This window comes from Podarcis melisellensis, assembly GCF_964234715.1.
Source record: "Podarcis melisellensis genome assembly, chromosome: 2".
Classification (NCBI taxonomy): domain Eukaryota; kingdom Metazoa; phylum Chordata; class Lepidosauria; order Squamata; family Lacertidae; genus Podarcis; species Podarcis melisellensis.
In genome coordinates, this window is record NC_138529.1 from 41,811,937 (window position 1) to 41,830,801 (window position 18,865).

The 18,865-nt window shown below is 43.8% G+C and overlaps 1 protein-coding gene across 3 annotated transcripts in view; it reads left to right on the forward strand.

Annotated features, from left to right (window-relative positions):
- Positions 1–1,015: 1,015 nt before the first annotated feature.
- The window catches only part of GIPC1 (GIPC PDZ domain containing family member 1), a 28,601-nt gene continuing 10,751 nt past the window's right edge, over positions 1,016–18,865 (forward strand). The window contains exons 1-5 of one of the 3 annotated variants that reach the window (XM_081900073.1): positions 1,222–1,423; positions 3,094–3,197; positions 9,217–9,553; positions 9,847–10,032; positions 13,939–14,119. In XM_081900073.1, coding sequence (XP_081756199.1) covers positions 9,269–9,553; positions 9,847–10,032; positions 13,939–14,119 — 652 coding nt within the window. In that variant the 5' untranslated portion in view covers positions 1,222–1,423; positions 3,094–3,197; positions 9,217–9,268. Of the gene's footprint in view, positions 1,137–1,221; positions 1,424–3,093; positions 3,198–9,216; positions 9,554–9,846; positions 10,033–13,938; positions 14,120–18,865 lie in introns of those variants that run through there. The other 2 variants (XM_081900074.1, XM_081900072.1) reach the window with 2 other exon arrangements.

The following is an 18,865-nucleotide window of genomic DNA, read 5'->3' on the forward strand; positions in this document are numbered from 1 at the left end:
TGCCACCCAAGGCAGTTGCCTCACCTTGACTTGTGGGTGAGCTAGCCCTGGAAGAGCCACAGCTGTATATTATATGCAGTGCTTTTTTCTAAAAATAAATAATGAGAGGGTTACTCTCATTTTCCTACTCATATTGAAATACTGCCCCTCAATGAAGCCAAACTTAGATTCACAAAATGTTTAGGGGTATGCGTACCCCTGTGTCCCCCCAGGGGGGAAAAACCACTGACACAGGGTATTATTATATGACCTATGCGTTTGCGAGTGCTTTGCTGAGCTTCCCTGCTGCCTCGCTTTGCCTAATGGTAGGACTGGCGCTCGGGATACTTACTCAAAGGCAAGCACCATTGTGTTCACAATGGGCCGCCCCAATCGATGATAATTCTGTCACGCCCAATTGATTTCAATGGCATTTTAATTCAGATTTCGAAATCACCAAGAATTGGGAGATTCTCTTCGACGCAGTGAAGGAAAAAGTGGGTTTGGGTGTGATGTGTGTCGTGGTCAGCGGATATTGACACCCCGTTTCTGAAAGTGGGCAAGACGCCCTCCCTCGGTCACCAGTGGGCTGTGACATGTGGGTCCTCCCCCCCCCGAGCTTTGGACGCCACCGCTGCCCCCCAAGAACCGCCTCTCCTACGGTCTAAAGTGGAGGGAGAGGCTTTTGCGGGACGAGAAGTAGTGGGGCTAGTTTCGCGCGAAGGAAAAGCGCATAGTTCTCCAGGTTTGTATGTTTCGATCCCCTCGAATTCACAACAGGTTCCGGGGCGAGGCCGAAGTGGTGAACTCCGGCCCGCCCCTAACCTAGAGAAAAGGCGTGATCAGAATAGCGCACCTTCCCACCCCGGCGCTCGGCTGCTAAGCGCCAGGCACAGACAAGTCTCCCCCTCCCTCCACCCGGGGCAGCTAATTCGCCTCCGGCTCAGGCCGCGCCCGACTTCCCGCCTTCCCATTGGTTCCAAGCGCACTGTAGTGACACAATTGGCCACTAGAAGGCAATGAGAACACGGACGCGAGCCGGGTGCGGGCGGGGGGAGGAGGAGAGGGCGCTTGGGCGGGTTCAGGGCCGCGGGCAGTTATCCCCAAAGCCCTTCCTGGATGGTTACTATCCCCCTCTCCCCCCCACTTCGAGGATGGTATGTTCCACCCGCTCTGCGTTTCTGCTCCGCAACCCCATCCCACCCCTTCCATTGCATCTCGAAGCTGGGGGTGGCGGCGGTTGTGTGGAACTTGATACGAAGGACCCGGAATGTTCTCCTTGCTTTGGGAGGACAACCTGTGATTAGCCAAGGAAGGAGGCGAAGCGCGCTCCAATTGGCTAGTAGGCGCGGTTTCTAAGTCCCGCCTCCTGCTGAGGGACAGGCCTGGCTGCGCGGGGTTGTAGTTTGGCTGAGGGACGGGCCCGGCGAGGAAAGGGACGCTGGTAAGGAGGAGGAGGAGAAGGGAATGGACGTGCCTTGCCGAAGGAGAGGGGCTCCGGGGGGAGGAGTGTCGGTTGCGCTGCGAGGGAAGGGAGCTGGGGGGGGGGGAGAAGTGGGGGCGGCTCCTAAGAGGAAGCGAGATTTAAGGGTGAGGGGAAACCCAGGAGTCCTGGCATCCAGCGCTCTTCCCCCCAACCCCCACCCGGCGGGAGGGAGCTTCCTGCCCGTTTGCAGATGCAAAAAGCCCCGCCGGGGTTGCCTGGATACAAAACACGTAGGGAAAGTAGTGCCGTTGCCCCTGAAACAGCCTGCTCTTGAGGGGAGTTGCCAGCTAGAGCGGCAGCCCGGACTCCTGGGTTCTCTGAATGGAGCCCCTGGGTGTGTTGTGACTTGGAATTTCAGGGTGTTATTTTCTGCACATGCTGAGAGTTTCTCTTCCCTCACCCTCTGCTCCCCCTTCCATTAGTAAAAGGGGGTAGGCGATTAAATAAACGCCCATGTACGTCCGCTCTGTACTATTAAGTTAGGTGAGGAGTTTTTGAACTATCCTGCTACGTTCAGAGAATATAAAATAAGGTGGTTTAACAAGTGCCTGATAAAGCCCCACCTGTTTCAAAGTGTGTTTCAAAGAGTTCCATGTTTCCTGCTGTTCCTGATGCCAAGTGGGCTCAGGAGAGAGTGTGGGTCGGTGTCTCTGTGTTATCATTGATGGGAGGATTGAGTTTCACTACCGAAACTGACTTTTCTGTTTTCCTTTTATTGTAGTGTAGGAATTGAGGGAAACTCGGTAGCAACACCCAAATGCCTAGTAGCAGAGGAAACTGGCTTTCCTGTCCATTTAACATCTCTCCAGTGAGGTCAGCACCCCTGCTTTCTCAGGAGACTTGAGAAGCTGGGGGCGGGAATGCAGTTTTGTCAGATCTTTCTCCTAAATTGTGTACTATATGCCATTCTTCTGCATTATGGGCTTCCATCTTCCCTAACTGAAGGCTCTTTTGCTGAATTTAGAAGGTGTTCCTCTATGCTTTTAATGATTGGCTCAGTGGTATAAGGTGTTGGACTTTTGTCCTTTTGTTGCTACAGGTAATCTGTTGAGGGTGTTAACGTTTGAGGAAGTTGGAGAAAAAAGATTTGTGCTCTGTAACCTAGGTGCTATTCAACAACTGGCAAAACTGGCAAGTGCTTCCATTTCACTCTTCAGAGGCATTCAAAAGCTTACTACTGCTTATCTAGGTCAGAAGGGATGCACACAGTCTGTTCCATTACCATCCATTACCATTTTAACAAGGAAGGGGTGGGTAGGTGCTTGGCAGGCATAACCTGTCACTAAAGTTGTGCGAAATCTAGCAATACAGCACCATACACATTTATTCCCTCCTGTGGCCACCATGTTCTGTTCCCCTCCTGCTGACCATTTAAGCCTAATCACTGATTCTCCTCTGGCCTTCTGCATTTTGCAAAATGCTCCAAATTCTTTGAAATCTTAAATCTTGCAGGTAGAATAATGATGAAAAAGGATTAAATGTGGGTGAATGTGCATAATATGTTCCAATAACAGGATATTGGTGACTTTGTATAATGCCTTCAGTATACTGTATATTTCTGTTACTGGTGAGTAATGAATTGGCCATTTCATGCAGATGTGTTTAATGGAGCCCACCCTTTTCCTCAGGCCTGCCAGTTTACACTCTCTTCCCCACCTGATGTTGGGGACCTTCCTTCACTTACTGCCAAGAGGTCACTGGTTCCTGAAGCAGGAAACTGCGCCCACTGTAGGCTGAGGTGCCATTTGTTATCTTCTCTTGCCTAACCCAGGGAGCAGAAGCAGGGAGGAACCCTGATGATTCTGACCATCTTTCCTTTCCAAATACAGTATTCATCAGAAGAGTAAAACAAAATTGCTGAAAGGTCTCCCCACCCACCTCTGTGTTGATGTTGGTGAAGTAACACTGTCGCTCACATGCTTTCCTGCTGTGGGATGTAGCAACTGTCTGGTATAATGTACTTATAGTATTAGAAAAAGTAGGCTAGCTAGGCTCTAGCTCTGCTGATAAGGATTCAGTGGTAATTGTGGATCACAAATTGAATGTGGTCTGTTGCAAGAATAGCAAAGGATTTTCTGTGATGCACAAAGTATTCTGTCTAAGTCATTTGAAATAATACTGTGCCTTCATTTTGATCCTGTTAACATGCAGGAGTAATAGTAAACACAACCCTCTCCCACCTGCCCTTTGCTACTCTCTTCCTGTTATCTCCCTTCATCTTTGTCCTCCCAGTCTTCCATAGTAAGCCATCTGGGCAGGAGCGGCTTTTATACGTGAGGTCAGTGCAGTGTCTCACACAGACAATAAAAAAGGTCACCGTAAATAGTAGTGATGGTAATAACAGCTAGTGAGGCTGCTGGTAATGAGACGCACTTCAAAGGGAAATACTTCAACTGCAATCCTAACATGGGAGAAAATCCTCTTGGACTCAAGGCGATACCGATGATGATGATGATGATGATGATGATGATGAAATTTGTACCCCACCTATCTGCCTGGGTTGCCCCAGCTAAGTAAACATACACACAGTACTGGAAAACCTGGGGGATAGGTGATGACAGAAATAAATATGTTTAAGTTATAGGGTGTGCAAGCACATGGATTTTGATGTTAAAACGAACAATTAACAGGTGGAAGTCAACCAGTAGTGTTTCTAACAGCAGGAAACAAAGGCTTTGTTAAAAACGTAGAAAGCAAATCCTTAGCTGTAAAAGCAGCAGAGATAGGAGGCTAAGTTAGCTAATGAATTCACGGCCATCTTCACTGGAGAGTTTAAGAGGAAGTTTGGCAAGCCTCCTCTTGATTGTTTAGGCCTAGGTGAAATAATTCCTATCTTAATACAGAGGCATTACCACAAAAATCCATTTGAGGCCTCCAGTTATTCAAGGCTTAGCATTTTAACGCCTATCCTAGTCAGCTGCAGAGAAATCTCTAGTTCAGTATGGAATGTCAACAAAACTTGAGTAGGATTTATGGAGCAGATCTCTGAAGTTATCTGGCCCTCCCCAAAACTATACATTCAAATTTTGAAATCCTTAGGATGCTTCGCACTAATTTAAGTTTAGATGTGTTAGTATTTCAAATGATTTGTTTTATAGGTAAAGATTATAGCTTTTGGGCTTTCAGCCTTTTGCCTTCTGCATTTCTGCCAAGATGGGGCCTTGTCAGCACTTTGTCTCCTGTATGTCTGCTGTCTAGACAAATTAAAATTCAGCACCCATGAGGAGTCTTGTTTAGAGCTAATTCCATGACCTGTAAATGCCTATAGTCTTGGTGGATTTATGCTCTAGAGTGTGTGATTATATTTTTCATAATTGCTTGAAATGAGAATATTGTGAATCAGGAAGACAGGGGAGGCCCACGTTCAAATCAACGTTGAACTGTGAAGCTTACTGGGTTAACTTGGGGAAATCATCACCTTGCAGCCTGACATACCTCAAATGGGTGCTGAGAATAAAAGAGGGAGGGAGAAGTACCAGGGCTTTTTTCAGGGAGAACTCAGAGAAACTCAGTTCTGGCACCTCTCAGGTGGATGCCATTGCCATTCTAAGAGAATGAGGGAGGTTTTCATGGTGAGTTCCAGCACCCCTTTTTCTAGCACAGGGGACCATGTTTATCTCAGTGAGCCCCTTGGAGGAAAGACAGGATATGAATGTAATATTGAAACAGGGATAAGATCTTGTTCTCTGGCAGACTTTGGGAGAGAAGTCAAGGGAGACAGATGCAAGTGGGAACTGAAAATGATGGGACAAGCCAGACCACAGTGGAACTTGCAGCATAAAAGGAGACAAAATATTGCTTTGAAAATAGTTACTTTTGGCAGTGTTTGAAGGGGAAGTGTTGTTGGCAGAAGTGTTCTGACAATGCTGAAGGCTGTGCTTAGAATGTGGAATGCCTTGCCCTGTAGTTTGCTTTAGCTGTTCTTCAGTGTGGAGCACTCACAGGTTTGGCTGCGTTCCCTTGCTGTCCCACCCTCTAGGGAACACCCTGTAGCCTGTTTCTCTGCTCTGAATCAACTTGCAAAGGCCTGCTCCACCCTGATCCCAGAACAGAGGCGTCAGAGGCTTGCTCCTGCTGTGCCAGTCCCAACACTTGCACGTTCCCAGGGCCTGGTTTGGAGATGCACATAAATTAGCAGAAAAGTTAGGATCTTGTGTCCTGCTGTATTACTCAAGGGCCTTTTCCTTTAGGAGAGAGTCATGTTGTTGGACCCAAAGACTATTTTAGGGTATCTTTGTTATGTGATTTGTCTTCATTATGCAGTTTTTAATTTGGAGCAATAATTTGCCTCCTGTTAATACACAGACACTTCTAAACCAAAGTCTTGACAGTTTGACTTTTTCTTCCCAGTTATTTCTAATCTTTGGTTTACTGTATTTAAATCTTAATCTGATAGTGTTTACCTATTTGTTGTTCTTGTATCATTTAGTTGTTAACTTCCTACAGAAAGGACGGGTACTTGTATTATTCATTATAAACCTTTGTAACCCACACAAATGTGTACCTGTGTGATATGGAGCGATGAGCAGTACTGAACATGAACCCAGACCTGAGATTTGACAGTGGCTTCTTGTACTGAATCCAGCTCTGAAATGCCCATTTCATAGCCGAAAGAGAGCAAAGCATGCTCACCTATCAAATCCTGTCACTTTTAGGGAAAGGGCAACCAAAGGGGTCAGGGGGCTGAAGCAACTCCACTACAGAGAAAGAATATAATGCTTGCTTCTTTTAATTTAGAAGAAAGATGTTTAAGGGGAGGAAACATCACAGAAGTTCATGAATCTGATGGGGGAGGAGCATTTCCCCCCATCTCTACAGCACGCTTAATAGACAGATTCATGGAGGGCAGAGTTATCATTGACTATTAGTCATGGTTGCTGTGTATTACCCTCCAGGATCAGAGGCAATATACCTCTGAGTACAAGTTGCTGAGGATCAAGCATAGAAGAGGGCTAGTGCCCTCATACCCTCATATCCTGTTTGTGGGTTTCCCAGAGGCATCTAGCTGGCCACTGTTGAAAATGGTATGTTGGACTTGATCAGTCTTTGGTCTGATCTATCAGGGCTCTTCTTGTGGTCACAGCCATTGTAATTGCTGTGTGGAATATCATGTGAGCATTTCAGGTGCCTGTTGGATATAGCCTGTGGTGAGAAAGATGAGAGACAACACCCCTCTTCTTGCCCCACCTCTAAATAAACCTGGCCTGTACTGTTGTATGGCCTTGTTATTCGATTTTAAAAAAACACATTTTAGTGGTGAGCTTCTCCCTAGTGTACTGCTTCAACATGGGAACATTGTCTTGCCTTTTAAAAGTGGTGAATGTTAGAATGCTTAATCTCCCACTGTTTGCTTTTACTTCATTTTCCTTCATTCTGAGGATGTGCTCTTCCGCTCTTGCGTGCTGCAAGTGTGTTTTGCTGGGAGTCGGGGTTTAACAGCAGCAAATGGCTGTGTAACTAGACTGCTGCCCAGAGCCCGATCTCTACAACCTTAGTAGTTCATGGCAGATAATTAATATGTCCCAATTCCATTTCATAGATAAAAACCTCTTTTGGCTTATGGAGGCAGTTAAACAAGTACACATAAACAAACAGCTAAAAGGTGTTTGGTCAATATTCACCTCTGGACAATCATGGAGTGATAAAATCCAGGTGATGCAACATCAACATCATCTATCTAAAATGGGATTTATTTTCTACTCATTAACCCCTTTCCCTGGTTAATAGAAAATGTGCATCATCTCTGTGAGCATTTTCTGGAGTAAGCGACATATGCAGTGGTTGACCAAGGCATCTTTAAATTACAATTTCAATGTTAAAACAAAAAACCCAATTCATATATAGCCTCAGTGCAGCCTGTCACTGGTAACTTCGAACAACTGGAATGTTCTCTCTTCAGCAGACAGCAAAATCTTGTCTCTGTGATGCAGCCTCCCAACTTGAATTCAACAATAGGCTTTCTGTGTTTCACAACATTTCAGGATCTTATAAGCCTTTCAGCAAGCAAGACTAGAAACCTCTTGCTTCAGGTGAAACTCAGAAGTCGGGAGATAAAGTCAGATATAACATGGCAAAGGGATTAAATTCTAGATCCATGCTCCTATATTCCCCATTTTGTTTCTTGTTTGTGTGTCCACTCACCAAATAGATTTCCTGTAGTCAGACAACCACAAACAGAATAGACATACATATCTAGAAAGCTTGAGCTAACTGTGACTTACTGAGATGCAGGGCAGAAAATCTTGGAAAATGGAGAACTTTCCTGTGATACGCTTCTCTGTGGAAAATTTTCCATTTCATAAGTTCATTTGTGACAACTAATGGACGTCAGTTGCAAGTAAATATTAGGTAAGATTGGCAATATCAGAGTTTGTAGCTTCATTTATAAATACAAGTTAAGCAAACATGCTAATTAGATCATTCTCTAGGGAAAATTTCCTGATGCAAACTGAAATTTCCCTATGCAAATTTGCATAGGAAAAACCACTGGAAAATTTCCAATACAAATTTTTTTTTTGAAAACTTGCATTGTGACTGAGTTAATTGTACATGTTAGGAGTATGCTAGTAATTCTTCTTCTTTGGCGATCACTTATAGCCAAGTAAGATTGTCTTCCATGAACACGGTCTGTTAGTGACTGTGGAGGTCAATTCTGGATCCACACATCCTTCCACAGTGGGGATATAGGTTTCCAGGCAGGAGTTTATCATGGTGAGAATTTCCCAAACATGCCTTCCTCTTAGCTTGTTTCTCCTTTTTGTCCAGAGATTGTGCTTCTTCAAAGTCCATGACACCTTTGGTAAAGGCTGTTCTCTAATTGGAACGCAAGGCCAGTGTTTCCCAGTTATCAGTGCTTATACTACATTTTTAAAGATTTGCCTTGAGAGTGTCTTTAAACTTCTTTTGTTGTTCACCGGTATTTCGCTTTCCATTGTTATGTTGGGAATAGAGTACCGTAGTTGCTTTGGAAGACAATAATCAGGCATCCAAACAACATGACCAGCCTAACAAAGTTGATGTTGAAGAATCATTTCTTCACGCTGCGAGTCTTTCCCATCTCTGCCTTTAGACAGCAGTGATAGATGCTCTGCCACTGAGCTACAGCCTTCCCTTTTTTCCCAAGCAACGGCCAGTGGGATACAGAACTCCCACGGTAGTTGTTTGCAGTCTCGTGCCTTTGAGTTGGAACTTGTGGCGCTTCTGTGCAAAAACCATGATGTGGTTGGGATCTGCGTACATACATAGATTGCCTGGATAAAACCCTAGTTTCCACAACAAGGCGAAACGTCCCCAAGAAACACATATCCCAAAGCCATTTGCCAAACTGAGAAATCATAGAATCATAGAGTTGGAATGGAGCCAAAGGGTCTTCTAGTCCAACTCTCTGCTGCGCAGGAATATTGAAATGCTTATAAATGGGGGAAAGCTTTGTTTCTTTCCTTGCTCTTCATTCTTTTCAGGCTACCACAAGGGGTTACCACAGATATGTGTGAGCAGGCAAGCCAGTAATATTTTGTTGTGGTCTTATTTGCAAGACTACTTTACTTATAAACTGAGTCTACCCGACCTGATGGCACAAATAGAGAACTGCTGTTGTCTAGTGATATTAAGTTCTATACCTGTTTCTGGTCCAGCTTCCTTTCCTCCTTGTTGGAAAAGTGCTCCCTAGAATTCAAGATAATGTGTCTTTCTAGAGGCTTGCCTGTCCTTTTCCATTTCCTTCTTTTCACCTTGTGCCCCCTCCATTTCTAGGTCCATACCTTGGGCGACTGACCCTCGCTGCTGACTGGCCACATCTCCCTCATGCCGCTTGGACTAGGCCGACGGAAGAAGGCCCCACCGCTGGTGGAGAATGAGGAAGCCGAGCCCATTCGCAGTGGCCTGGGCGGGCTGGGGGTAGGCAGCGTTGGTGTGGTTGGCGGGGCACTTCAGCCTGGCCTCCCCCCACCCCCTGCCAGTCTCCGCCCTCGACTTGTGTTCCATACCCAGCTGGCCCACGGAAGCCCCACTGGCCGGATCGAGGGCTTTACCAATGTCAAAGAACTGTATAGTAAAATTGCCGAGGCCTTTAAAATCTCACCAGCCGAGGTAGGTACAATCATCATGTTTTGCTGGGAATGCCCATTTAGTGTTGGGGATGGCATGGCTAACTCAGCTTGGGTGGGGCAGGTGCCAGGGTCAACCACAGTTTGGATTGCATGAGGCTGTGTTTAAGTAAATATCTGGGAGCTTATGCTGCAAGTCTGTCGCCAAAAGCTTCCAGGTCTCTTACCTCTAGAACTGAAGGAGCAGACCCCACTGGTGCACTTTGAGTACTATCTCTAAAAGCAGTTAGGATGCCTGTAGCGTCAAGTGCTCATGCCTCCTTTCCCATTATCTAGGTGATGTTCTGCACCTTAAATACCCACAAAGTGGACATGGAAAAACTGTTGGGTGGCCAGATTGGCCTAGAGGATTTCATCTTCGCCCACACAAAGGGCCAGAGGAAGGAGGTTGAGGTGTTCAAATCTGAGGAAGCCCTGGGCCTGACCATCACAGACAACGGAGCTGGCTATGCTTTTATCAAGGTATCTTTGGGTAGGCTCAGCTTGTGCTGCTCTCCTACTGAATTCTTGCTGCTGTTGAAGGAGGGTGTATGGGGCTTCCATTTTGTGGGTGTGGTTTTTTGTTTGGTCCACTGTGTTGCTTCCATTGTTCTTTCTAATCTATCAGCTTCAGGGAGGCTATTTTATCTTTCAGAGGTTTCTACCCAAGAGGCCACTAAGCCCAGTGCTTACCCTAATCCTCATACTGTGAGCTACGAATCTTCCCTGATCTGAACCTTTCTGGGAGCTAATGTGTCTTACAGGAGCTAGGGAGTCCAACCCACCCATTCCTAACAATTACCCTTTTTTCCTTCCCACTCTGGCTGAGAATGTATTATTTTACTGTACCAAGTGATTGTATAATGCACAAGGCTCCCTAACACACCTGCTGGCCTTTTCTACATGAAACATGATAACCAGGTTATCTTCTAGGGTCTGAACAGAAAAATCCTGATAAACCAAGTAGTCTAGAAATGCTAAGCATTTGGGGTGGGGGTTTTTAAGGAAAAAAAGATGACCACAGAGCCTAGGGCTTGCCAATCAGAAGGTCAGTGGTTCGAATCCCCACGATGGGGTAAGCTCCCATTGTTCAGTCCCAGCTCCTGCCCACCTAGCAGTTCGAAAGCACATCAAAGTGCAAGTAGATAAATAGGTACCGCTCCAGCGGGAAGGTTAACGGTGTTTCCGTGCGCTGCTCTGGTTTGCCAGAAGCGGCTTAATCATGCTGGCCACATGACCCGGAAGCTGTCTGCAGACAAACGCTGGCTCCCTTGGCCTTTAGAGCAAGATGAGCACGCAACCCCAGAGTCATTCGCGACTGGACCTAACAGTCAGGGGTACCTTTACCTAAGAAGGATATGATACAGAGATTTTTAGTTATATAAAAGTTTGAGGAAGCAGATAAGAATTTCTTTTATAGATGCTTTGGGGCACCCAGTTAAATTAATTGTAAGTAGATTTAAGTGAGAGAAGAAAATGATACAGATCATTCATTCAGTTTGCTGTCACAAGATAGGCTGATGGCCACTGACTTGGATGGCTTTAAAATGAGATAGGACAACCCAAGTCTATTAGCCACAATAGCAAAATGGAACCTCCAGTTACTGAGGCAGTGTATCCTTGAATATCAGTTGATGGAGCTAACAGAGGTTTATTACTATTATAGTTGGAAAAGAAGTTGTACTAGCTAAATCTTTGCTCTTGTCCAGCATTTGTGTTCTTACTTTCTTCAAAGTCTGTGCTAAAATTATTTGAGTAATAAGATAAGAAACCATAAATTCTGCTATGTGGAAATATATTCAATCTAACTGAATTAATATACTTATTTACATAGTGGACAAGTTAGCACATAATGCTTATGGTTTATAAAAGCATGGATTAGCATTATGCGTGAATCCTGCTCAGTGGCTTAACAGTAGTTCATTTACTGCCAACATACCATAAGCTAGGTGAAACTATAGTTGGTTTGGTTTGGTTTGCAAACCTTAGTACGCTGTTACTTTTAAAAAATAATAATAATTCAGTTTTCAAAAATTTACAAACAGACACATACATCCAATACAATTACATATTTGACTCCCCCCCCCCCACTTTTGTGGTTTCTTAATTTTAGTTTTTTACACTGCATTTTCTACTTTATTCCATTTTTATGATAATCTTCTGTTTTTTTCAATAATATTTTTAAAACTGCTTGTTTTTAGTTAATCCTCCAAATGAACTTACTTGCATACCTATATTTTTCAAATATTCAACAATTTTTCCCCAGTACTATGGAATATAGAAGCTTGTCCACCTGACTACACTAACCCAACCCCACTTCATTTTCTAACTACCAGTAGAATAGTTATTCTGTTCTTCCTTCTTTAAAAGTGCATGTGGTGTTGTTGCTGTTTTTGTGTGTGTGTGATTCCTCAGATTCTGCAGGAATATTAGATTCCACTTTTCAGGTTATATGTTCCTAGACGCTTGGAACAGAGCTATACCTCTGATGCAAGAGCCTCAGTCCTCTTTGTACCCTTGCTTATGTTCCCTTTGTACAGTTGGTTCATAAACTAGGGATTAGCTAGTTACATTCTGGAAAATACTGGAGCCTGCTCTACTTTCACAGTTCTGAGCATGTGCAAGAGCAAGAGATTGCAACACTCATTCTCTCCTGGAGTAGATAAGTTTAGACCACCTGCCACATGGCCCTGTTCCAGCTTTCTCGCGGAAAATAAGTTGTGGCTCTGCTTGAGATGGGTGTTTTCTTTTGGAGCGGTTGGAGCTTCCTGGGAGCATCACAACCTGTGCTTTCTCAAGGAGGTGTAAAGGAGCTGTAAGACTAGTGGCAGTTTGGTATCTTTGGATAGAGAAGGAAATATTCACGTGGCATTGGGCAGAGCTGCCACAGTACATGCTATGTAGTTAATAAACAGTTGCTGTCTCCACCCAGGGTTCATCAGCTCAGTCCTGGAGGAAGTGACTGTGTATTATCACAGGATGATCTGAGGGAGTCCCTGCCCTTTTAAAAACATCACAACACTGCAGTGTTTGTTTTTAATGTGAAGGTTTGCTGTTGCAGTTCTTTAAGCAGCTTTAAAACAGAAATTTGTTCACCATTACCTAAATACCCTGTAAAACAATATTTAGACCTCTCCAGGCCAGTACTGGCCTGCTTTGGTTTCAGAAGCAGTCAGAATCTGTTCTCCTTAGCAATACTCTCCCTTGTTCTGGTCTCCTCCCCCTTTTCTACTTCTCTTCAGGAGGCTACACTTGCTAATAGGTTCCTTATATCATTAATCACGTGCAACCCCTCTCCATGCTTAATCCAGAGTGATTCTGCTGCACACTTCCACACGCAGTACAAACATGCACAGGCAATGTCTCACACTTGGTTTGTAGTTCTGGGCATTCTCCACTCTTGCAAGGCAAAATCTGCAAGAAAAGGAATGCTGCCACCCTGTTGCAGTGCAATGCAGGCAGTCTGTCTAGGAACCATGGATCAGGGAAGAGATAGACTCCAGATGCTTATTAAGGGTGCTTATTACCCGCAGGTTTGTGTGAAGAAGGCTCTTATTCTTTGGGCTTGATGTGTGAGTTATTTGGTCATCCAGAAGCACTATTCCTTTTTCTAAACTGCTTCCAGAAGTATAACTTTGCTTGGTGAGGTGGGGTTATACCTCCTTCCAAGGTATTTGACAATTGCTTCGGCTGGAAACAGGATGCCAGACTGGTTAGGCTACTGTTTGCATCCACCATGAGTCAATTAAATATATAAGTGTAATTATGAGTCACAATCCTCAGGAAAAAAAGCTGCAGGTTCAGCACTGGAGCAGAATGGAGCAGGGTGAGCATTGTATATACATAGTTTAGGGCTGTGGTGGATCCCAAGGCTGAAAGGTCGTGAGACAGGGGAGTTAAAACATGCTGAACACAAAGTTGGGCTCCTTACTCCTCAGAGGTACATGGTCTTCTCTACTCGGAGGCCTGACAGTAGAGATTTCCCCAGATGCTTAAAAGGCATGTGATGCATGTGGCAAAATACACACCAAGGAATTGGTCTTGGCACACAAGTTGTCTGGTCATAACCAGGTGTTAGAAAAACATCAATGAAAATGATTCTGCCATTGGCTTGCTTTATTATGAGCTTCACTCTTCCTCTCTCTCACTAACTTGCTTTCTTCCCTGTAGAAATGCTGACAGTTGTCCATCATAAAGGTATGGTTGTGAAGCTAGAATGGATGAGTGAGCCTAGGTCAGCTTAGAGTTAGAGCCTGCCTCTATTGCCGTATAGTTTGTCACTTGATTTCTGGACACAGTGTCTTCTTGAGGTGGGAAGGTGTGAAGTGTCAGGAAATGGTTTGGTCTGTATTTGCATCTTGACTGACTGTTCCCATCTGTTGTTGGCAGAGAATCAAGGAAGGGAGTGTTATTGACCGGATCCAAGTCATCAATGTGGGGGACATGATCGAGTCTATCAATGGACAGAGTCTTATCGGCTGCCGGCATTATGAGGTCGCCAAAATGCTCAAGGACCTGCCCAAAGGCCGCACTTTCACACTGAAGCTTACTGAGCCTCGGAAGGCTTTTGGTAAGTGTATTCTGCACACTCTGAATTGCTGGGAAGTATGGGGGGGGGGAGAGATAAAAATACATCATTCAAGAAATGGGGAGTTGGCAGCCTGCTGTTTCTCAAAGCAACCGTAGCTGAACTTTATTTTCACAAGACTAGAGGTAATTGAGGTGGCATTTGCTCTCTTTTAGACTCTGCCCTTCTGGTTACTGATAGGAGATTCAGTTAGTCCCGGGGGCATGTTTCCATTACAAGCCAATCCACAAGTTAAAGGGGAGGTAAAACTAGGGACTCCATAATTGCTGGAGGAAAATCTGTGCCTTCCCTTGCTTGAGGACAGCAATTTCTTAGACTGCCTCTCAGTTATAATAACCTGGGGCGGGACATCTTTTTTGCTCAAGGGCCGCAACATTCCCTCTTGACCAACCCTCTGTACACCAGCCATGGGCATCACATCCCACAGACTGTTGCATGTAATCTTCCATGCATGCAGTTCTCAAGCAAAATGTCAAGGGTACTTCAGCTAACCTGTTGATGTCTTACTTTACAATAAGGTGGCAGGTGCAGATTAGGCATAGAAAATGAAGGTGCAAGCTAATATCTGGCTTTGCCCTCGGTATTGCATCAAGTTAAAAAGAATTTGATTACCTTTGTACTGGAGCTTTAAAGCCAATTTCCATATCAGATTCCCAGCCAAAAGTAAGGGTATATATGACTTTGTTTTCAAGAGCACAGCATGAATAACATTTGTACACTTTGGCTAATGACACAGACTTTCCCTGTGGCAATCAATGATTCTTTCAGTGGCATACATTCCAAACACTTTCTTCAGGAACTCACACATTGGAGTAGGAAACAGGATCTAAGTTTCTACGATGCACACGTTTAAGAGTAGAAAATTCATCAAAGAGAACCTCTGGTTTCTGTGCACCTTTTATAGGCAGGTTTATAGACTCTTCCGCTAAGGAAGAAGTGTTTTAATACTTGGCAACCACCTGGTGTAATAGGAGAAGGTTGACAAAGGGTGTGTTTGAATTCTCTACTTGCAGCAGGCTGGTTTCCTGTTAGCTTCTAAACTGAACTTTGAGCAAAACATGGTTTACATTTTGTTCTAAACATGCAAGACAAAATTGTAAGTTTTGCACCCAATACAGACACACAGAGAAGTTTCCATGATGTGTATGAGCCTAGCTGAGGGAAACACTGAACCTTTCTTCTATTCAAAATGCAGTTTGTTTGTGTCAAAGAATTAGCAAAGAGGATGGGCTGTGTTTCAGTTGGGAGCAGACTCACCTGAGCTTAGAATTAAGGGAAGTTTGCCCTCTTGCAGTGTGTGCTATTTTTGAAGGTGTACTCTATGTCTGTCTTCAACTTCCTGAGGACCTTTTTAAAAGAAAAAAGGGATAAAAGCAATTTTCTATTTCTTATGGATGGGTGGCTATTCTCAATAATGTGTGGGTCACACCTGCTAAAATCTAAATCAAGATAGGTGGCAGAATAAGATTTTGAGTAGCTGGAGAGGACTTTGATGCCCTGCCTCCTCTTCCTCCTCCTCTTCTCTCTTCCTCCTCTCCCCATCCCCTGCCACTCCAAAGGACTATCAAATCCAGAATACATTCTGCAAGATTGCCTTATTTATACAGCCCATTTTTCTTGCCAAAGAATTTAAATTGTGTGCATGCAGAATTATTTTTCAAGTGCTGTGAGTGCATACAGCCCAGAAAATAAGTTTATTTATTTAATATATATTTTTTATTAAATTTTCAATTTTTACATTTCAAATTAAACATCTTTTATTATACCATACATTCATTGACTTCTCTCTTTCTCCCTCCCTCCTTCCAAGGGTCATTTAACACCATTCCTGCATATTTTGATCTATCCATCTAATTCTATTTTCCTCTCTTACATTATTTCAATATATATTATACTGTTGAATTTACTGTAATACTGCCAGTGTTTTCAACTGTGCACAATTGTTTTCGACAAATTTTTTCCACTCCTCTTTAAATACCTATTCTTCGTGCTCCCTTATTCTACTTATTAGACTGCTAACTGCATATTCTATCATCATAAGTTGCTAGTCCTCCTTGCTAAGGACCTCCCTCACTTTCCATTTTGGGGCCAGCAAAATCTGAGCCACTGTTGTTACATATATAAAAATTTTTCCCCCTGACTCTTGGAAACCTCTGTCTGAACAATTCCTAAGAGAAATGCTTCTGTTTCGGGGGTGGGGGGAGTTGTTTTCAACATTTTTTTATCTCATTGTATATCATTTCCCAGTATACTTTTAACTTTTTTGCTTGCCCACCACATATGGAAAAAAAGTTCCTTCTCCTTCTTTACATTTCCAACACAAATCAGATTCTGCATTATACATCTTAGCCCATCTACTCAGAGTTAAATACCATCTATGGATCATTTTCATATAACTCTCTTTCAGTGTGTAGCATGCAGTAAATTTCAAATCATTCTTCCAAAGTTTCTCCCAGAGGTTTAGTTTTATATTGTACCCTATATATCCATTGCCCAATGGGTCATTGACACTTTAACCACCTCGTCTTTTGTTTCCCACTCCAATAATAATTTATACATTTTAGATAGTAGTTTTTCCTTATTCAGCAATAACTCTCTTTCAAATTGTGAGCTTTCGTCCAAAAAGCCATTTTTCTTATTTGATGATACTGTACTGTAACCCAATCAGTAACTTGGCTCCTTACTTCTTCCATTGGTTTCAATCTAGGTTCTCTCCCCGAAAATTCCAACAAGTCTCAAAAGGACTCCCACCGTCTATCCATATTTATTGTCTGAATTGTAATTGCTTTGGTTGGCGATAACCGTAAGGGTGTTTTTCTTTCCAACAAATTTTTACATTTCTCCCAGACTCTATACAAATTTCTCCCAATGACATGGTTCATGAAACTTTTATATATTTTGGCTTTTCCATCGCAGAGACATGCATGCCAGCCAAATTTCATATTGTGAAACAAGATAACGATAAGAAAAGAAGTTTATGGCACTGGTTGACAGTTGTGCTGTAACGCAGCCAACAGATGTCGCTGGTGCTACAGCACCAGCCTTGCATGGTCTTCAGCAGACTGAACATCCTATTTTTGTAGAAAGGACTCTTATTCAAATTAGCTGTGGCCTCATGCCCAGGCAGTTGTTTGTAATTGACCTAATTTGCACATTGGTTTCATGAGCATGGTGAAGGTTCAAGCCACAGCTGAGACATAAATTGCACTGATTCTGTGCACTGATTTTGTATTAACAAAACAAAACATGGGATACTTTTCAGTAAAGTTCGTCAGAAAATGAGTAAGTTTGGGCTTCATATTACCTGCCTCCTTTCATCTTTACTTATCTTGAGCACCTACTGCTTTCAAATATCTCTTCCAACTATATTATTATTTATTAGGCTTATATCTTCACCTCCCTCCCAAAGGAACCCAAGGTGGCAAATAAAAAATAGTTTAAAACACCTACTCTCGCAGCTCATAATTTCAGGGTTGACACTATCTTTTAGACATAAAATGCCTGCGCAAAAAGGAACGTTTCTAAAATTCCTCCTGAAAATTAATAATGAAGGAGGCAGTTGCACCTTCCTAGGGAGAGCATTCCACAAATGAGGAACCACCACTGAGAAGGCCCAATTACGAGTCTCTGCCAATCCCCACTGGTGACACTATCGATCGTATGGTTGGTAATTGAAGGTGCTTTTTTTTCGGTACTTGGGTCCCAAGCTGTTTAAGGCTTTGAATGCTAGTATGTTAGACCTGGTAGTTCACACACAGCCCCATGGTCCCATCAGGCTAACCCATTTACCAACCCGATAGCCACGTTCTGCATGAGCTGCAGCCTCCAGATCATCTTCAGGGGCTGCCCCACATAGAGCTTATTGCAGTAGTCAAGCAGTTGGTCACTAGAAATGGATATCTGCAGTTTTCAGGATTCTAACAAGCTTGCACAAATGTGGCACAGGAGCTTCATTAAGCACCTGCACGATATAATTTACATTATGGTTGAGGGAGTTCTGGGATTTGGAATGTGCTGGCAAAACCTGGATATACATTTAGTTTAAAATCTCTCTCACATGCATTAACAAAATATATACTGCACACAAGTAACTTCGGTATTGGGAGAAAATCCCTGGAGAGGCAGCTCTCGTTTGAAATTGTGGTGCTGCATTCTTCTCTCGCCAGCAGAGGTCAGGGTGGCACCAGTTCAATAGAATTCTCTACCCTGAGCCAAATCTCTGCTGGGTGGAAAAAACTCTTTTTACACATCCTCTTCCTAGGCAAGCAGAGAGGGTGGCCCTTGCCATGCAGTAAGGTGGAATAGCTAGCTTTGGGAGAGCAGGACTGGTATCTGAATGGAGCAGCAATTTTTCTCAGTGTTGGCTCAAGTGAGTGCAGAGAGGGGTGGGTTTCCCTTCTCTATCCAGAAGCTTTGCTAGGTCTCTAGAGGAAGGATCCTGCACTTAGTCAGTATAAAATGGGAAGGTTATCCATGATGGGGAGGGAGAAGCAGGATAGTTTTAAGTGACCCAGAGGAGAACTGAGGAAGTGAGAGGTTTGTGGAGCAAAACTTGGGGCTGGACTTCCCTGACCCTTGAGAGAAGATGGGCAGGAAGCTCCATGTCGAATACACAAAGCTCAATTTTTCATTTTATCTCCTGCATGGCGAAGACTCCTGCTCTTAACAACTGTGTTCTGGGTAGGATCCAGCTCCCTTTTGGTCAGAGCCTTGTGCTGTCATTATATT